The 19,682-nt window shown below is 45.4% G+C and overlaps 1 protein-coding gene and 1 long non-coding RNA gene across 6 annotated transcripts; one reads left to right on the top strand and one right to left on the bottom strand.

Moving 5' to 3' along the window:
* Positions 1-88: 88 nt before the first annotated feature.
* On the bottom strand, positions 89-10,956 carry LOC135278276 (uncharacterized). 5 transcript variants are annotated; one of them, XR_010345820.1, is made up of 4 exons: positions 7,925-10,956; positions 6,334-7,756; positions 4,453-5,972; positions 89-3,043 (listed from the first exon to the last, which is right to left on the bottom strand). It is a non-coding gene; the product is annotated as an uncharacterized LOC135278276 (long non-coding RNA). The 5 variants fall into 5 exon arrangements; XR_010345821.1 differs by having other exon boundaries at positions 4,453-4,540; positions 5,795-5,972; positions 6,334-10,954; XR_010345817.1 differs by having other exon boundaries at positions 6,334-10,956.
* Positions 10,957-13,579: 2,623 nt separating this feature from the next.
* On the top strand, positions 13,580-19,428 carry LOC135278275 (zinc finger protein 541-like). The gene is made up of 8 exons (XM_064384829.1): positions 13,580-13,780; positions 15,003-15,052; positions 15,213-15,352; positions 15,796-15,899; positions 16,452-16,527; positions 16,862-16,950; positions 17,479-17,565; positions 19,052-19,428. Exons 2-8 carry the CDS (start codon positions 15,021-15,023, stop codon positions 19,058-19,060), a joined length of 537 nt encoding a protein of 178 aa, XP_064240899.1. The 5' UTR covers positions 13,580-13,780; positions 15,003-15,020; the 3' UTR covers positions 19,061-19,428.
* Positions 19,429-19,682: the final 254 nt, after the last annotated feature.

The following is a 19,682-nucleotide window of genomic DNA, read 5'->3' as shown; positions in this document are numbered from 1 at the left end:
CTTGCCTTGGTGGAGTAATCTTCATGCTTTGCTCCGAGGAGCTGGCATGAAGTCTGAAAATTTACTGAATGTGGTAAAAAGATACAGCTTTGGCGATTTGAACAAAAATAGGGTGTTTATTTAAAGGGGAAAAACAAAAAGGGAGGTAAGGAAAAAGAAGAAAGGAAAGAAAGAAAAAAGGATAAAGTCCCAGGCCCAAGGATTGAGGAAACCTCTAGCTGAACTGGCGTCTGGCCCCAAGGCAAGAACCCGAGGGCATTGCAGTGAATGCACTTAGTCTGCCCTCAAATCTGGAATAAGGTCTCTAAAAAGAGATATTGACTGAAATCTGCAGTGTGGGGTCCCCTGCTGTAGCTAAGTCACAGTCCCAGGAACAGTAAAAGACAGCAAAGACAGCTCTTCAGGCCAGGCTGCCCCTTTGATGTTCTCGGTCCCCTCAGTCTGTACTTGCAGTCCTGCCCCCATAGTCTCAGGTGATTGGTGCTAGTAGATGATGGGGTAAGATCTTCTTTCCCAGAGTGTGCTGTCACTGGGGTGGGATGATATCTCTGAGGTTTTTGATGGGAAGCTCTCTCATTAGTATGCACCATTGCTATGGCATCAAGTTACCAGTTCAACCTGGAGTGGGCTAGAAATTGTCTGTAAAATGCTGCATGCTGTTAGTGAGAGGAAACTGCACTGGGAACTTTGAAAGTATAAGGCTACTAAAAAGAGATAATTAAATTTACAAATAATGTAATTAGGTTAAGAACAAAGGATTATAAAAATAATATAGTTCTTATTTTGCTACCTATTTTAACAGGACTGTTAAACATTCAGTTGGGATCTACTGAATAGCTAGTATAACTTGATAATGATTTTATATTATTTACTTCATTAATTTGAACACTTTTACTTGATCAAACTAGTAACTTTAAACAGTTATAAATGCAAAAGCTAATTAACAGTTACAAATATAAACCAGTCACAAATGCAAAAGCCATGTAAGGGATTTTATAAATGACAGTTCCTCCCTCTTTCTCTTATGTTAGTAATTGGCTTTTGCATTTACATAAATGTAAAAGTTCTTTGTTGATAGTGTTTAATTGTTTAAAATTAATCTAAACTTGCTGGGCCTTTTTACCCGTTTTCCTATCTGTTTTGATTGGATTGAGATTTATGATTTTCTTGACAGTAGGCATAGAATGTTGGCTCGTTTGAAGATTTTGACTAGCGAACATGCTTTGTACTACTGAGGTAATTAGATGAATGAAACATGGGATTAAGCATGGGAGAAAGAGAAGGCTAACTAAGGAAACTCGAAAAATAATTAAGGCTTTCTTCTACCACTCCCTAGAGAACATATTTTTCCACTAATCAGGTGAAAACTGGACTGGAACATGTGTAAGCTTTCTGATGTTTTGGGTAATTTTAGTAATAGTTTCACCATGGTCATCAATATGCAGACAATAGTCTGATGTGTTGAAATTGCCGCATATTCCACGCTCTTTGGCTAATAAATAATCTAGGGCTAAAGAGTTTTGATATACAGCTGTTTTCATTTGCTTCTGTTGGGCGTTGAAAAAATCAATTGCACTCTTGGCCTGATTAGATATGACGTGAATCAGGGCTTGTAGTCCAGTAATGTGATTTAGCATGTAAATGGGAGTTTGATAGCCCCAGCTCCCATCCTGAGCCCAAGTGGCAGGTCCGTAAGTTTCTAAAATTCTCTCTGGTGGCCACTCTTCCTCACCCCATTGTTACATTCCCCCTATTTCACATCTTTTTTGTCTCTTTAATTTATCATCTAGGGGAACTCCGAGCTGGTTTCCAGCTGCTTCTGATAGTAGAAAGGGGCTAGGTCGTATTGCTCCTAAGGTACAATTGCCACACCAGTGAGAAGGGAGTTTAGAATATGCTCTTTGCCCACAATTCCAGTATAAACCTTGGGGGGCCTCCCAAAAATGTGAAAGCGTGATAAAAGTGGAGGTCCAATACTTAGAAACTTGGGGTAATACTGAATAAAGGCTGACTTTTAGGGTCCCAGCACTGATAAAGTTGTTCATTGGGATGTAATATGCAGTTCTTGTTTCTGATTTTCTTCTTTGACCAAAAGGTATCTGGTTCGTTCAGTATCCACCACGTCTTGTGATCCTCAGTTAGTAAATATCTTTTACAGGTAGTTTCTCCAACTTCCTCAGTGTATCTTTTTCCTTTTCTCCAGATATATTCTTCTCCAAGAACTGTGTCCCTCAATAGCCAATTGTCTTGATCTCTTGGAGTTTGGGAGGGGAAATAATTTAGTTTAAGTCATTTGAGGGGTCCAATACTGACTCCTTGCTGAGGCCAGGCTTCTGATTTGAAGGTGCCTCCACAAACCCAACAATTGGTTATATTTTGATTTTTACTAATTTGTTCTGCTAAAACAGTAAATAAGTTTTTATCGGTAGCTAATGGATTGTCCCCCTTTTGTTTCCCCCTTTCAGTTATTACAATTTCTCGAATCAAATCAACATCATAAGTTTTCCTTTTTAACAAATCCTTCTTTTTCGTTATATAATTAAATTTGACATATAGCCAAATCTCTTGATCAGGACACTCTCCATTCCTTTTCTGGTTTGCATTTCCAATATTTCTACCAATCCATTGGTTTTTGTCCGATTGTCAGTATCTACTCAGTGTCATCATATTATAACAAAAGGGATTTACATAAGAATGTGCCTGGAATGAGTGTTTTATGAGGTAGGAGTTTCCTTTGGTCAGGTACACTGTATGTTAGCATTGGTGGCAGCAGATGCAGGCTCTGACAAGGGGGATCTACAGGATCCAGAGGGAGAGTATGAGGAGTAGGGCGCACCTTCCCTTCCCTCGCTCAGGGGTCAATGGGAAGATTGAAGTGCTGTGGTACTCTTTGATAGGTGGTGCAGACCATTCAACCTCTCTGGTTTTCCTACTGGGTTCAGACCCCTTGGTTTTCATGGGAGTGTACCTGGATGCAGGAAGGGACCTAAATGCAGGAAAGTCCTACCTGGAACTGGCCTTGGTTCTATTCATGTTGTTTCTCCTAAGGAAATTTAAAAAAAAAAAAAAAAAAAAAAAGACATAGTTATTGGAGAGGAAAGGTCATTTCTCAGGGAAATGATACTCTTCACTGGTGGAGAAATGGAATTGAAAATTCATAATAACTTGTTAAATAGTAAGTACAATAACCATTAGATTCTCTACTGTAAAACAGTGAGAGAATAACAATTGATATAATAATTTCAGGAATAACACCGGGGAGGACTGTTGTAGAGAGTAGTTCATGGAGGTTTCTCGTTATCTTGCGGTGGTGTTACTGGACCTTTTACTCGGCTGACGGAAGTGCACCCTTTTTCCTGTGCTCGGATGGCTGTCTCTGTGGTCAGTTGAACTTGAAAAGGACCTTCCCCTGATGGAGTCAGGGATTGTTCCTTCCAGCATTTAATAAGTACCTACTCTCTGGGGCATATCTTATGTAAATAGAAGTCTAAAGGAATGTTCTGGGGTACAAGACCTCTCTGCTTTAAGTCTTTTAGATTCTGGGCAATCATTTGAATATCCCTTTGCACATTTATATTTCCTCACTCTTTGGCAGTTACTTGATGCGGGGTGGCTAAATAGGGAAGCCTGTATAACATTTCATATGGGGAACAACCTAAGTCAGCTCTGGGTTAGCTCTGGATTCTGAGAAGGGCAAGGGGTAGGCATTTTATCCAAGTCCACTTCATTTCTAACATCAGTTTGGTCCAGGTTGTTCTAATAGTCTGATTCATGCGTTCTACCCCTCCCAAACTTTGAGGGTGCCAGGGGTATGTAATTTCCAAGTTATTCCTAATTGTTGAGCCAACTGCTGCAATACTAATGATGTAAAATGGGTACCTTGGTCTGAATCAATGTTATTTATAATTCCATATCTTGGGACTATCTCTTCTAGGATTACCTTACTTACTGTTTGAGCAGTGGCATTAACAGTGGAAATGCTTCAACCCCATTGGTAAGGTGATCTACAATCAGTAAGAAATACTTCCATCTTTGGGCATGGGGCATTTCTGTGAAATCAATTTGAATACTTTGGAAGGGTCTAATTGCAATTTCAATTCTTCCAGGTCTCGTTCTCCTCGTTAATTTTCTATTGACTTTTTGGCAAATTATACAACCTATGGTAATTTGATTAGCTAATTAATCAATTCCCCGACATCCAAAATTCTGAAGAAAGTGATCTGCTAAAGCTTTAGATCCCCAGTGTGTGGATTGGTGGAGGTTCTGTAAAATTTCTCGAGTGAGCTCTTTATTTAACATTTAATGGCCATCAGGAAGATGCCACCATCCCTCAGAATCTTCCTTTCCAGCTAGTGATATGAGTTTCTGTTTTTCATTGTCTTTAAAAATAGGGATAGGAAGGGTGTTGTCTGGTGTACTCTCGGGTGTGTCTTTTGGATAAAATCTGTATACCTTTAATTCCCCCTCAAAAGCAGCCTCCTTTGCAGCATGGTCTGCTAGGATGTTTCCTCTGGTTTCTCCAGAGTTCCCTTTTGATGACCTGGAACACGTACCATTGCAATTTCTTTCGGTAACTTAAGTGCCTCTAAAATTTTTAATATAAGTTCTTTGTGTAAAATGTCTTTGGCCTTAGATGTGGGAAACCCTCTTTCAGCCCAGCTTTTCCCAAACGTGTGGACTACTCCATATGCATATTTAGAGTCCGTATAAATGGTTCCAATAGCTCTGTCTAGTCTGTGCAATGCTTTTTCCAAAGCATCTAATTCACATACCTGGGTAGACCAGGAAGGTGGTAGTTTTCCTTTTCTAACCTGTACAGTTCTTTTCCATCTCTGATGGAGTATCCAGAGCACCTCTTTCCATTTACTACTCTAGATGATCCGTCGATGAACAGGATTTCTCCTTCATCTAATGGGCTCTCTAGGAGGTCTTCTTGAATTTTTGTTTGCAGGTTTATAAAAACTCTGCAGTTGTGCACGAGATCTTGTTTTTGGGGAATTCCACATAGGAACTGTGCAGGATTGGTGTGGGTGGTTGTTTTCAGGGTTACAGTTGTGGAATGGATGAGGGTGCTCCCATATTGTATAATATGAGAGTCTGTTAGCCATTCGGCTGCTCGTTGTTTAAGAATGGTTTGGGTGGAGTGTGGTATGTATTCTGTCAGATTTCTCTCAAATGTAAGTTTTTGGCTGGCTGTTACTAGGATGGCTGCTGCAGTGATTGGTTGGATGCATGTTTGCCATCCTTGGGACACAGGGACCAACAATATGGACAAGTAGGCTACAGGTTTATGGATTCCTGACCACTCTTGGGCCAAGACCTCATAAGGAATTCCTTTCTCTATGTTAATATAGTGGTGAAAATCTTCTTCTAGTGAAGGAAGAAAGAGAACTGGGGTCTGAATCATCTTTTGCTTTAAATTTTCTAAGTTTTTATTATCCTCTTGGGTCCAATTAATAGGTTCTGATGTAGTTAATTTTTCATATAAAATTGTGACACTTTGTGTGTATTCATCAATCCATATTCTACAGTACCTCATTAAGCCTAATAATTGTCTAACCTCGCTCTTTGTTTGGGGAGGTTGTAAATTTAAAATCCCTTCTATCCTTTCAGTACTCAATTTTCTGGTACCATGACCAATTACATGTCCGAAATATTTTACTTTGGTTTAACAAATTGTAATTTGGATTTAGATACTATTAGTCCATTCTCTCCTAGAAGGTTCAGTAACTGAATGGTGCCTAATTTTACAGTGGATTCTTGCTCTCTGGAGAGTAGTATGTCATCTACATACTGTGTTACTTGTATTCCTGAGGGTGGAGAAAAGGGAATGAACAGGCTCTCCAAGGCTTGACCGAAGAGTGTGGGAGACTCCATGTACCCTTGCAGTCACCAGGTCCAGGTGAGCTGCTGTTTCCTTCCAGTGTCTGGATCTTCCCAGGTGGAAGCAAACAGGTGTCTAGAAGGAGAATCTACAGGGCATGACCAAAATGCATCCTTCAGGTCGGTTACTGAGAACCAAGAGTGTGTAGGTGGTAACTTAACAAGGTGTAAGGGTTTTGTACTAATGAGCACACAGCTTGCACTCTTTTATGTACTTCACGTAGGTCTTGAACTAGCCTGTAGCTATTGTCAGGCTTTTTAATAGCAAGAATGGGGTGTTGTATGGGGAAGTACATGGCTCTAGTATATTATAATGTCACAGTTCAGTTATTATGGGTTTTAGCCAATACCTTTTGGTCTTTGTAAGGGGGTGCCAGGGTACTTTTGCTGGTTTAATATCTGGAAGGAGATTAATTACAATGGGTGTAATGTTCATTTTATCCCAGTTACCTGGTTGGGCTTACACTGTAGGATTAATCAGTTTTCATCTTGTGTGGATAAAGTAAACAAAATGACCTTCATCCTTCCTTCTTGTGGAACTACTCCAACTTTCAAAGGTATCTGGAGATCCTGGCCAAGTAAGTTGTTACCTGCTGGAGGTAGAAAAACAAATCTCCCTTTCTGGTTAGTCCATTACCCTTTATAGTGACATTCTTAATGATGGGAATGGGGAAGGATTCCCCTTTAGCAGCACAAATATTGAAAGTGTCTTTGCTTATGGCACATGCATTTGGTTTTTCAGTTAAACAAGTTGTCTCTGCTCCTGTGTCTACTAAAAATTCCATTAATTGTTCTAGGGGTCCTATCCTTGATTTTATCAAGGGCTCTTGAAGATGGTTTTTGTGCCCCAAGAAGAAGAGCCCCTGACCCCCTCAGTTCTCTGAGGGTTGATTCTCCACTTGGAGAATCTCTTAAGTCCCTCAATGTCTTAAAACAGCAGGATTGCATATGGTCTTCTTTCTTACAATAAAAGCAAATAGGTTTCTTCAATTGAATATTCTCCCCATCCTGCCTAATTGGTTTAGGAATTTGGACAGCAGCCATCATCTTAGCTTTAGTCTTCATTTTCTCTTCATTTCACCTGGCATAAACTTACTGTGCTTCAGCTAATAACTCATCTAAACTTCTTTCTGGCCATCCATCTAATTTCTCTAATTTCTGTTTTATGTCAGGCCAAGAATGTAACCCAAAGTGGACCTAGAACATTGTCTTTCCTCCTTCACTACCTAAATCTCTTTCTAAATATAATTGGATGTTATTATTTAAGCGAGTTATACAGTCAGTTGGGCTCTCATGTTTTTATTGTTTGCTACCAAAGGCTTTCTTCATGTTATTAACTCTGGGGACTGCCTCTTTTATTCCCCTTACAATTCGGGTTCTGTATTCTGCTATACTTTTTCTTCCCTCATCTGAGTTAGGGTTCCATTCTGGATCTGTTAATGGTAATTTCTTCTCTCCAGTTGTTCCTAAATTATGTTCTCTGTCCAATATATTGATCCCTGCAGTCTAAATAACTTTTCTCTTCTCTGGAGAGAAAAGGGTTTGCATTATTGAATTTCATTTTCCCCTAGGGTAAATCCTAGAGCCTAAGAACTGGTAAACTTTTTCTGACATACCTACTGGGTCACTGAATAATATCTCCATTTCCTTTTTAAAATGCCTCACTTCTGAAGAGGTGAGGGGTGCATTTACATATCCTATTCCACCTTGTGCACCCTCCATTGGGACCTCTCTGAGGGATGCCACCTTTGTTTTATCTTTACTGCTGGAGCAGGAGGAACACTTTTGTACTACCAGGGTTCTCCTTCAAGTGAAGAAGGCTGGACCTTCTTGATTGGATGGAACTTCCTGCATGGCTGAATTTGTAATTTGCCTGGAGGAGAATGATAGAATATACGTTTCTTCTGATGTCCCACTGCTACTTTCAATTTCTTCAGCCCTCTCAGTTACATGACTCATTGAAGCCTCCAATGACTCAGCTGCAGTTGCAGCTGGTTCGTTGGGAGGTGCAGTAGGGGGGAGGAAATTTAATGAGTCCCACCTTGGTTGATTGGTTTTCCTCGTTGTGTCTTTATCATTGATCATTACAGAGAGAATTTGGTTTATCTGTTTCTACTTCCTTTTCGCTGTTCCAATATTTAAACCAGACCTCCACATACTGCAATTCCAGTCTGCATTTAATTTATTTTGGGCGTAATTGTAAAGTACTTCGCAAATCCACATCCTGGTAGACCCATGCTTCAGCCAGCGAAGACCTTGTTTTAATTTCTTCTTTGGCCATTCTAACATGCAATGCACAATCTTGAGCTGTGGGTCTTTATCTTTAGTAAGTTGATGTTCTTCCCATTGTTTTAACATGGTTTCCAAGGGATTTTCAGGGAAGATACTGTATTTCTGTAATTGCTTGTTGTTCTTCCTATGCTTTTGTCCTATGCTTTTGTCTGATATTATGGGGGCAAAATAAATTAATAAATATTTAATTAACCAAGGTGAGTATAATGATTTGAATAGAGATGCTGTATTACAATGTTGAAAAAAATGAAACTTTGGGAATTAAAAAGAAATGAAAACTAAACCACTCAATATGGCTGTTGTCCATCTGTGGGAAAAGGTATGATCCCTCCCTGTGGGTATGATCCTGTGTGGGTGGATCATTGGGCCTTCCAAATGACAAATTAGAAGTGCTCCATGCCCCAGTACAGGAACAATTATTAAAAGGACACATTGTACCATCAACTAGCTCCTGACCCATGTCTTTTTATAAAAAACCTGGCAAAGACAGATGGAGGTTATTACAAGACTTTTGGAAAGTAAATTATGTTTTAGAAGACATGGGCTCCTTGCAACCAGGGCTCCCCTCACCTTCTGTACTTCCCAGGGACTGGCAGCTCACAATCCTTGATATCAAAGACTGTTTATTCAACATCCCTCTCTGTCCCGCACTCCCAAATTCGCATTTTCGATACCAATCAACTGTCAAGAACCCTTTAAAAGATATCATTAGGTCACATTGCCACAGGGAATGAAAACTTCCCCTGTTTTATGTCAAATGTTTGTGGCTGGGATTCTATCTCCAATCAGGAAAGCCTTCCCTGAAGCTATATTTCGGCATTATATGGACGACATTTTAATTTGCTCCCAAGAAAAGACTTACCTTAACCCAGTGATCAGAAAGACTGTGACAGCAGTTGAAGATGCAGGTTTTGATATTGCTCCTGAAAAACCCAGTAGACCTCCCTGTGGAAGTACCTTGGATTCCTTATCAGCGGGTGAGCCATTATTCCCCAAAATATCTCCATCAAAGATAAGGCTCAAATGCTAAGGGACATACAACAGTTGTGTGGCTCCATCACCTGGATCCGACCACTGCTTGGACTCACGAGAGAAGAGCTGTGCCCTTTGTTCAGCCTACTGAAGGGGAGCCATGACCTGACTTCCCAGCGCATCTTAACTCCAGATGCCCACGACGCGCTGCGAAAGGTAGCACCTGCTATCTCATCTCGAAAAGCACACCGCGCTGACTGCTCTCTAACCTCCCAGTTTGCTAGTCTTGGTAAATCCCCACATTTCCAGGCACTGCTTTTTCAGTGGGACCCGTCTTCTACAGAAAAATTGTTAATTGTAGAATGGGTATTTTTGCCACACCAAAAAAACTATTACAATCCCTCAAGAGCTTTTAGCTCAGTTAATCATTAAAGACAGGAACCACCTCCGAACCCCTGCAGCGTGTGACCCAACATACATTTATCCAGCATTTCAACTACACAAATTAGAATCGCTATTACAGACAAATGGATACCTTCAGTTTGATTTAGACAGCTATCCCGGACAAGTCTCTATTCATTATCCAAAACACAAGCTACTAAAAGAAACATTCCATCTAGTCCCAAATTCTCTAAAAGGTAAGGTTCCTCTTAAAGCCCTCACAGTTTTTACAGATCGCTCTGGAAAATCACACAAATCGGTTATCACTTGGAAGGATCCAAACACTCAGAAGTGGGAGTAGGATGTTCAAGTCATTGAAGGAACCCCCCAAATTCCTGAGTTGGCTGCTGATGTCAGAGCATTTAAAAAATTACAACAACCTTTTAATCTAGTAACTGATTTGGCCTATATAACCAGGACAGCTAAAAGGGCAGAACACTCCATGCTAAAAGAAGTGTCTAATCAACAATTATTTGGCTTGCTCTGCAAGTTGGTTTGGCTTGTCTCCCACTGGGGAATCAGAAGGCAGATCTTCTAGCTGTGACTGGTAACACCAATCACAGTCCCATGTACTGGGAAAGGTGCAGCAGATGCTGCCCAAGGCTTCGTTATGCTGCTAGCCTAAAATATGGAATTCTGGAGCAGAACGTTGACCCAACAAAGCAGCAGCACCACCACCAAAATGGGCTTTGACTCTCTACAAATCAGTTTCTCAAGGGCTGGCACCCTCAGATTCCAATCAGACCTTTCATTCCCCACTGCTTGCTAACATCAGCCATCTGGGCCGCCTTCATGGAGATGCTGCCAAATTTTAGAGATCTTTTGTAGCACCACAGCGTATCCCAAGAAGGAGCTGCCGGTGCTATGGCACCTTTAATACTTTCCTTACCAGCAAAGAGCAATTTGCTTCACAGAGAGAGACAGAGAGAGAGAGATTATTTTGGGTAGCAGAAAATGGGTAATCATGTGTCTTCACTAGTTTGACTGAATGTCAAAGCCATGCCCTAGACATGTGGGGAGGAAAACCAGAGATAAATAGATGTTAGGCAGAGAGGTAGAAATAAGACATGAGGAACTAGAGATAGCCACGTATTTATCCCACCCCCTTAGAGCTGTGGTAAAGGGGAGTATTTTCCTCCAACCTCCATCGTTGGCAGCCTGCTGCAGCCCCCTGCCATATCCAGCCCTTTTCTCAGCTCTTCGGGGTTTGGAAGAATTTGCTTAGGCCAATAGACATTTGGGGTGGACACTGCGAATTCCAGCTTTCTGAGAGGAAGGAAGCACTGATAAGGATTCTTTGATTCCCAGACTGCGGGCAAACGGAAGAGGAGGAAAAGCCCTCCCAGAAAGGAGACTGGGGAGACAGGGAAGAGAAGCCGCAAGCGGGCTGGCAGCGCGGAGTGTCCCTGCTGCCAACCGCGCCAGCCGCCCCAGCCGGCGGGAGGCCCCTTTCCGTGCGGGCAGTGCCAACGGTGCGCAAGCTCCTCCTCCTTCTGCTCCCAGCTGCCCCTTTGGCCTAAAGCACGCTGACCCTTTCCAAAGGCACCACAGGGCAAGCTGAGGCCACTTGCAGGATCGCCCCTGGCAGCCCTGCTCAAGCTTACAGCCCACTTGAAACCCAAACAGCTTCGTTCAAACCCAGCATTCCCAGTGAAACCTTGCCATGCCCCAACAAGACACAGTTCGTACAAGCAGGAACACATGCATCAAAGCTTGCTTTGGTGCTGCTGATCCAATTAAACCTACGATGAAGCAAAAGGAGGAAGACATTTCAAGCAATTGCAACCAGAAAGATCAGACTCACAGTGCTGATCACTTTACAAAGATGTCACAGCCTGAAAAGACGGAAATTCATCCAAAAAGTGAGATCTCGGCGCCTGGCTTCATGGTGTGTATGAAGTTAACAATGGATGGTTTGTTTCCTGTCTTCCAGGGAGTTTGAAACCATCAAGGAGAGGAACAAGCATCCTTGCGTGGGAGAAGACATCACCCACGCAAGGATGCACAGCCTCTCCCCAAGAAGAAAAGGCCAAATTAGCCCTGCACTTGTCCAGGACTAGCAAGAGTTAGGCTCAAGAGGATTAGAAAGAAATAAGATAGCTTTTTAAGATTTTAGGATTCTTTATTCGTCCATTAAATTTACGTGGTAGGAACTTCTCAATTAATTAGTTCAGATACATTAATAATATAAAAGATGTATTAGTACTATTAGATGATAAGTTGTGTTAAATTACTAGTAGATTAATAGTATGTTATTTATCATTACATGTAAGAGGTTACGTGTTCACTATGCTCCATCCTTTCTCATTTTGTCTTTGTTGAGACATGATCTGTCTTTATCATTAAACCAAAGTTTGTTCCATTTTGCCTTTTTGTCTGTATGAAATCCCTGAGGCAGTGTTCGTTACATTTCCTTGGTGTTGGAAACACGACATTTGCCCTGAGAGGGCAATGTGGGCACATGAGTCCCCCCCAGGCCCAGCCCCTGGCTCAGCTGGCAGCACTTCCAGAGGCGTGTCCCCATTACTGCCAATGAAATCATGGTGGAGCTTCCTCCTTTGATTCCTGAACATCTCAGCTGGGAGTGGCTGGGGAGGCTTTGCTGAATTCAATGCACTGGATCTAAAGGAGTGCTCTTGTCTCACTGTACTTGCTGGGATAAAAGTAGTGGGTTGAGGCCTTTTGGTTGCCCAGCAACATAACTTTGTTTCGTTTTGGGGGACAGATGGACTTGAGCACCTTGGAGGACTTTTCTAACCTCTCTGATTCTAGAAAAGAAACATCCACATGCACCACAAAGACACCAGGGAGTTCAGATCAGTTTCTCTTTAAAGGACCAGGCTCTGAGCCTCCAGTAATGTCCTCAGCTAAAGCAGAGCAGCTGTGAACCTGATCCTCTCCCTTCTCACAGCTTTGGTATTTGCGCCAAAGAAGAATCCAAGTCACTCTTTTACCGATCCCAGCAAATGGCTCTGCCTAGCAAGGCTTTGGCAGCAGGGGCTGTGGAGGATGGCGGGGGGCGAGGCAGGGGGGAAAGGCCAGGCTGCTTCTGGGAAGTGACCAAAGCTTGCCCTTGCCTGCTGGAGCCAGTGCAGGCGGGTCTGGAGCCTACAAAGTATCTGCCTTGCAGTGGGCCTTGTTCCAGGTGTTTTCCCAGCTGGTGGCTGGCGTAGGTGTAACATGCAGGCTGGGAAGGAAGCAAGATTTGCTTTTGCTTAAACCTTAGGCAGGGAAGCAGTACAAGTGGCTGGGTTTTGCCATATCTGGCACCTAAGTATTCAAACAAAGCTGAAGGTCATTAGTGTGGAAAAGAAATTCTCTTGGTGTTCCTTCCTTAGAGGAATGCCAGAGTAGTAGAGATGAACATTCTCCCTTCTTCAAGGGAGCTGGAAGAGAGACCTAGAAATTCTGCATGACCTGTTGACTACAGCAATGCTGGTGCACTGCCCCAGTGTGTGTGTCCCCATCAGCTCCCCTGAGAAACATCCCGATTCTCCAAGTTTCTGGGATGTGGTGTTGAGGTGAGAGACCAGCTCAGCAGGCCAAAGGAGGGAAAACATCAAGTGACATTATTGGGCACCAGACAATTGAGAAAGGGGGCAGGATGAATGCCGCCACTTGGAGAGAAAGCTCTGCACTTGGTTCTGCATGGAACGATTTGCAAGCTCTAGCTCCTCTCAGAGCCAGAGGAGAGGCAGCGGCAGGAGTCCTTGTGGTTCTGCAGTGCAGGAAATGTGGAATGGGCCCTTGGACAGAGCCAGCCTCCTCTGCCTGTTCAGCTGCAGGCACCTTACAGAGAAGCACAGAGGAGAGCCAGAGCTGTCCCTGCTCTGCTTTTCCCCGTCCAGAGGGCTGAGGAGAAAAGCCCCAATGGGGAGCTCCTCAGAGCAAACTCTCAGCAGAAGAAGTAGAAGGGGCAAAGGTGGCCTATCCCTGTTTCTGTCCCATGGTTCCCCTGGGGTTCTGCATGGAATGTTGGGCTGTGCCCATAGCAACTGCCCTTGTCTGCTGCTCCTGCGGCCGTTGGTGGAACACTGGTGGAGCAGCACTGGAGCAGCAGCTGCAGCATCTGCTCCTGGCTGTCCCTCAGCAGCCACCTTCTGCACTCAGCGCCATAGCTGGCCTCTGCAGCGACATCCTCATCTCCTCGTCTGCCGCCAGGCATCCCCACAGCACTTTGGCACTGTGCAAGGTAAGAAAATCCCCGTGGGCCCCCAAAGCACTCACAGAACGGCAGGAGGCTCCAGCTGGCTCTGCCACCAACCACCACAGACATGGTGTGTGGTCACTTTCCCCAGACGAGGTTGCACATGAAAGCAGGCTGCAACTTCTCCAGGAATAATGCTGCCTCCAGGGGAAATACAGACCTTTCCATAGAGGATGTAGGGAGCTGTCACAGTGCACTTGTAGATTCTCGTCCACTGATCACCTGATTAGAAGTTCTTAGCACCCATTTACGTTGTGGTAACCCCAAAGCCAATTGGTCATTCCGGGGGAGGTCAGGGGTTCAGTGTCCACTAATCCTGTTACACCCTCACTCTGGTCACACCTCCTGCAAAGCTTCAAAAACCAGAAGGATGGGACTTCTCCTCTGGGATGCCTGCCCATCAGAGCATGGAAGCAGTTTGCTGGGCTTGTCTGCAGTACTGGCTTTCATCCTCAGAAATGATCTGGTTGTAGCAATTCTTATGTACTCACATACTTACATCACTTACAGACACTGGAACAATATTCTATTTTCATAGCTTTTTTGATTTTTTTCCACCTGCCTTGCATCTCTTTTCCAGAGAGATATTGCTATAGATTTGTCTGTGTTGTTCAATGTGTGTAGGGCTGGCTCTGCCTCACGGTCAGAGGCAGCTGTGAAATGTCCTCTTGATTGGTGCTTCTCAGGAACACAATCACAGTATCACAGCATTTTCTGGGCTGGAAGGGACTCCCAAAGATCATGGAGCCCAGCACCTGGGTCTGCTCAGGACAGCCTTAAGAAACCCAGCCTGTGCCCAAGAGCAGTGTCCAAAGACTTTTGGAGCTCTCTCAGCCTTGGTGCTGGAAGCCCTTCCCTGGGGAGGCAGTTCCAGTGCCCAAGCCCCCTCTGGCTGAAGAACCTTTTCCTTCCATCCAACCCAAGCCTGCAGTAGTGCATCTTCCATGCATCCTCTTGGCTCTTCTCACTGGCCCCAAGACTCAAGGCACTCTAGTGCCTGCCCTTCAGCTTTCCTTCTTCAGGAAGCTGCAGACTGCTAGAGGGACCTGCCTCAGAAATTCCAAGTGAAAAACACAGCAATGACACCTAATGGAGGGGAGCTGGGACAGAGGAGCTTGGGGTTTTCAGTGGTGAGGATGAGAAGCAGGCTACCGACACATCTTGGCAGAATGAGTTTTATCTGGAGCGTTGTTTTGATCTCTTTCAGGTGGAAAGGAGAGGCACAATGAAAAGGAAAGTGAGAGCCCACACTGAGCCGTGAGTTTTGGCCTAGGGTTAAAGGACAGCAAACTTGAGGGACAGCGAGCAGGACAGCTGCTCTTTCAGAGTCAGGGTGGGATTGGTCCAAGGCCGTGGCTGCACGCCAGGTGTCTCTTGACCACTTGCCTTTCTTACGTCCTACTCCTTCTTCCTCTAGACACATCAATGTTGGCAGTGACTTTCAGGCCGAGCTCCCCGAGCTGCAGACCGGGCCGCCAAGTGAGGCTGAAGAGCCTGCAACCCTGGTCTGGAAGCCCTTGGAGGAAGACGACCCTGACCTGGATAAACCGGACAGAGGTAGCTGTCTAGCTTTCCTTCCACTCCTGAGATAGTCAGGCATGTAAAATGCTGGTTTTTGGGTAAAATGGCAGCTTTTGGCAGGCTCTGCTTCTCTCCTTGTCATGCCCATCTTCCCTTGTGGAAGTGGTAGGGGCAAGGAGAATGCTCTGCTTTTGCAGCAGAGCAGGAAAAAGAGCAACTGTGCTGCTCTCCAAATGGGTCAGGGGCATCTGCCACTGGAAGAGGGGAGATTGGCCCCCACTCCTTATGCCAAAAGCTGCATGGAAGGGAGAGGCAGCACTAGGTGGGCCCTTGCTTCAGCTGCCCCTTGCTTTGCTCTCCTTTTCGTGCTCTCCAAGCTGCAGGCTTTAGCTCTTGTGCTTTCCTTCTGCCTTGTATGGCAAGCCTTCCCCTTTGTTGGCTCAAGGCTGACTTTGGGTGGGTTTTTGTTGTGCTTGCAGTCAGAGAACTGTTGGACATGGCCAGCTCCCGTGGCCTTCCCGGGGCAGCAGCTCAGCTGGAGCTCGCCCTGCACTGCCTGCACCAGGCTCGCGGCAGCGTTCCGGTAGGAAGCGGCTGTTTGGGCGCGGGCAAGAGTGGGCAGGGAATTGATAAGGCCCGGGCAGCGGGACAGCCTTTCCTGGCTGCTCCTTGAAGAAGGGAGTTCACAAGCAGCAGAGCACTCGCTGCCTGCTGTGTCTCGTCCAGCTGCGGCAGGGCTGAGCCCAAATGGCTCCAGCAGGGACAAGATCTCTCCTGGAGGCAGCGCCGCAGGGTCCTGCAGCCTGCTGCCTTGAAAACCTCCTGGAGATCTGTGTTCTCTAAGACATTTTGAGGGGCAATTCCCAGAAGCCGCAGTCAGCTGAGGCAATTCAGGGTGCAGGAGGAGCAAAATCATGGAGTTGGAAAGGAAAATGCTACCCTTGGGAGCAGGAGCCAAGGGCCGGGCAGCAAAAATGAGGGACTGGGAGCAAAGCACAATCTTTGACCCATATGAGATCCAGTGGCCTGAATCCTCAGCTGAAGACGCAAAGCGGCTGAAGGGCAGCATGGGTGGGGTTTGGCTCCTTTTTTGTGTTGTGGGGCAGCTCAAGCCTTTTTCCTTTGCATCTTGCAGGAGGCTCTGGAGATGTTGCTCTCGGGGGGGCCTTCAACAGCTCAAGGCCATCCCTTGGCTGATTATCATTACGCAGGTAACCTAAGCCCAGCTTCTTCCTTCACTGACACATGCTGCCGTGCCCTTAATGGCCGTGTCAAGCATTTCTGCTTCAATTAGTTGTGCTTTAAACCAGCACACGATCTCGCCTTCTCTGGGGGCAGGGAAAGCACCAGCATCGACTCCTTCAGCTTGACTCGTTTTCCATGCTTTTTTCCCTGGGGAATGCCTGCTCTCGTCTTCATCACCTTCTGAGGGAGCAGACATGCACACACGTGAATGACGGCTGGAGCCAGCTTGCTTTCGGCAGCCAGTGGGATCTGCTTCAAGTGGCTAGAGGGATCAATTCAGCTGCTGCTTTTTCTTGCCAGGCTCTGATAGATGGACACCTGAGGAGAAGGAGGCCTTCCAAAAGGCTTTCCACACCTACGGCAAGGATTTCCATCTCATCCAGAAGCAGGTAAAGCCACAGGACATTCCTCACCTTGGCAGATCATCAGAAGGACAAGTTGACTATTGTGGTACCAAATACTGCACCTATGTCCCTCTTTTCTCAAGTACCAAAACTGTTAAAGCAGTCACAGAACAGGACATGGAAGGCCTGCGTGAAAATGGTGATCCGGCCTCTGCAGCCCTTCTCTCCAGGCTGTTTTGGAAGACAAAGCTCTGTTCTGTTAAACTTGTCTCCCAGGTGTGCTGCTGCTTCCACAACACCTTGTGCTGGGATAACTGCAGTGAACGGGGCAAAGAAGAACTCTGCTAGAGGGACTTGGTGTTGATCTGTGCATTATATGTGTTACCACGTAGCATAAAACTCAGTTTATTACATTGCATAATGCCTCTCTGACTCCTGCATATTGATTTCATTTTACACCCTCCTCAATTTTCTCCGTGACTTTAATTCCTACTTTACTCTGTAATCTCGTTGTTCTCCAATGCACCCTACAGGACGGCTGTTTCAGATTCCTTCTTTTTCTCTTCACAACAGATCCCGAGTAAGACCGTGGCACAGTGTGTGGAATACTACTACTGCTGGAAAAAAGAGCAGAAACTTGCCAGCAGCACTCTTGCTCAGGTGAGTGGGAAGAAAATCCAGACATGCCAGCAGGGTCAAGAAACGGGCAGAAGGGCACAAGCCCTGCTGGCAAGCCACGCCAGACACCGCTTTGCCTGGCTCCCTTGGTCCCACGCACTGGGAGAGGCGCAGCAGGTGCTGCCCGGGGCTTTCTTGTGCTGCTACCCTAAAATACGGAATTCTGGAGCACAACTTTGACCCAACAAAGCAGCAGCACCACCACCAAAATGGGCTTTGACTCTCTACAAATCAGTTTCTCAAGGGCTGGCACCCTCAGATTCCAATCAGACCTTTCATTCCCCACTGCTTGCTAACATCAGCCATCTGGGCTGCCTTCATGGAGATGCTGCCAAATTTTAGAGATCTTTTGTAGCACCCCAGCGTATCCCCAAGAAGGAGCTGCCGGTGCCATGGCACCTTTAATACTTTCCTTACCAGCAAAGAACAATTTGCTTCACAGAGAGAGACAGAGAGAGGGAGAGAGAGAGATCATTTTGGGTAGCTGAATATAGGTAATCATGTGTCTTCACTAGTGTGATTGAATGTAAAAGCCATGCCCTAGACATGTGGGGAGGAAAACCAGAGATAAATAGATGTTAGGCAGAGAGGTAGAAATCAGACATGTAGAACTATGGATAGCCACGTATTTATCCCACCCCCTTAGAACTGTGGTAAAGGGGAGTATTTTCCTCCAACCTCCATGGTTGGCAGCCTGCCGCAGCCCCCTGCCATATCCAGCCCTTTTCTCAGCTCTTCGGGGTTTGGAAGAATTTGCTTAGGCCAATAGATTTTTGGGGTGGATGCTGTGAATTCCAGCTTTCTGAGAGGAAGGAAGCACTGATAAGGATTCTTTGATTCCCAGACTGCGGGCAAACGGAAGAGGAGGAAAAGCCCTCCCAGAAAGGAGACTGGGGAGACAGGGAAGAGAAGCCGCAAGCGGGCTGGCAGCGCGGAGTGTCCCTGCTGCCAACCGCGCCAGCCGCCCCAGCCGGCGGGAGGCCCCTTTCCGTGCGGGCAGTGCCAACGGTGCGCAAGCTCCTCCTCCTTCTGCTCCCAGCTGCCCCTTTGGCCTAAAGCACGCTGACCCTTTCCAAAGGCACCACAGGGCAAGCTGAGGCCACTTGCAGGATCGCCCCTGGCAGCCCTGCTCAAGCTTACAGCCCACTTGAAACCCAAACAGCTTCGTTCAAACCCAGCATCCCAGTGAAACCTTGCCATGCCCCAACAAGACACAGTTCGTACAAGCAGGAACACATGCATCAAAGCTTGCTTTGATGCTGCTGATCCAATTAAACCTACGATGAAGCAAAAGGAGGAAGACATTTCAAAGAGTTGAAACCAGAAAGATGAGACTCATGGTGCTGATCACTTTACAAATGTGTCACAGCCTGAAAAGATGGAAATTCATCCAAAAAGGGAGATCTCGGCGCTTGGCTTAATGGTGTGTATGAAGTTAACAACGGATGGTTTGTTTCCTGTCTTCCAGGGAGTTTGAAACAATCAAGGAGAGGAACAAGCACAGAAGAAGACATCGCCCACGCAAGGATGCACAGCCTCTCCCCAAGAAGAAAAGGCCAAATTAGCCCTGCATTTGCCCCAGGCTAGCAAGAGTTAGGCGTCAAGAGGATAGATAGAAATAAGATTGTTTTTCAAGTTTTTAGGATTGTTTATTCTTCTATTAGTTTACATGATAGTAATCTCTCTGTTTATTAGCTAAGATATATAAGTATTATTCAAGATGTATCAGTAGTGTTAGATTTAGCAATAAATGTAACAGGTTTGGTGTTTCTATGCTTCAACTTTTCACATTTTGTCTTTGTTGAGACACAATCTGTTTTTATCATTAAACCAAAGTTTGCTCCATTTTGCCTTTCTGTCTCTATGAAATCCCCAAGGCAGTGTTCATTACATTTCCTTGGTGTTGCAGGCACGGCATTTGCCCTGAGAGGGCAATGGGGGCACAGGAGTCCCCCCCAGGCCCAGCCCCTGGCTCAGCTGGCAGCACTTCCAGAGGCGTGTGCCCATTACTGCCAATGAAATCATGGTGGAGCTTCCTCCTTTGATTCCTGAACATCTCAGCTGGGAGTGGCTGGGGAGGCTTTGCTGAATTCAATGCA

Source organism: Passer domesticus, chromosome 11, assembly GCF_036417665.1.
Source record: "Passer domesticus isolate bPasDom1 chromosome 11, bPasDom1.hap1, whole genome shotgun sequence".
In the NCBI taxonomy this organism is placed as follows: Eukaryota; Metazoa; Chordata; class Aves; order Passeriformes; family Passeridae; genus Passer; species Passer domesticus.
The sequence above is the reverse complement of the archived record's forward strand: the minus strand, read 5'-3'. Positions and strand labels throughout refer to the sequence as shown.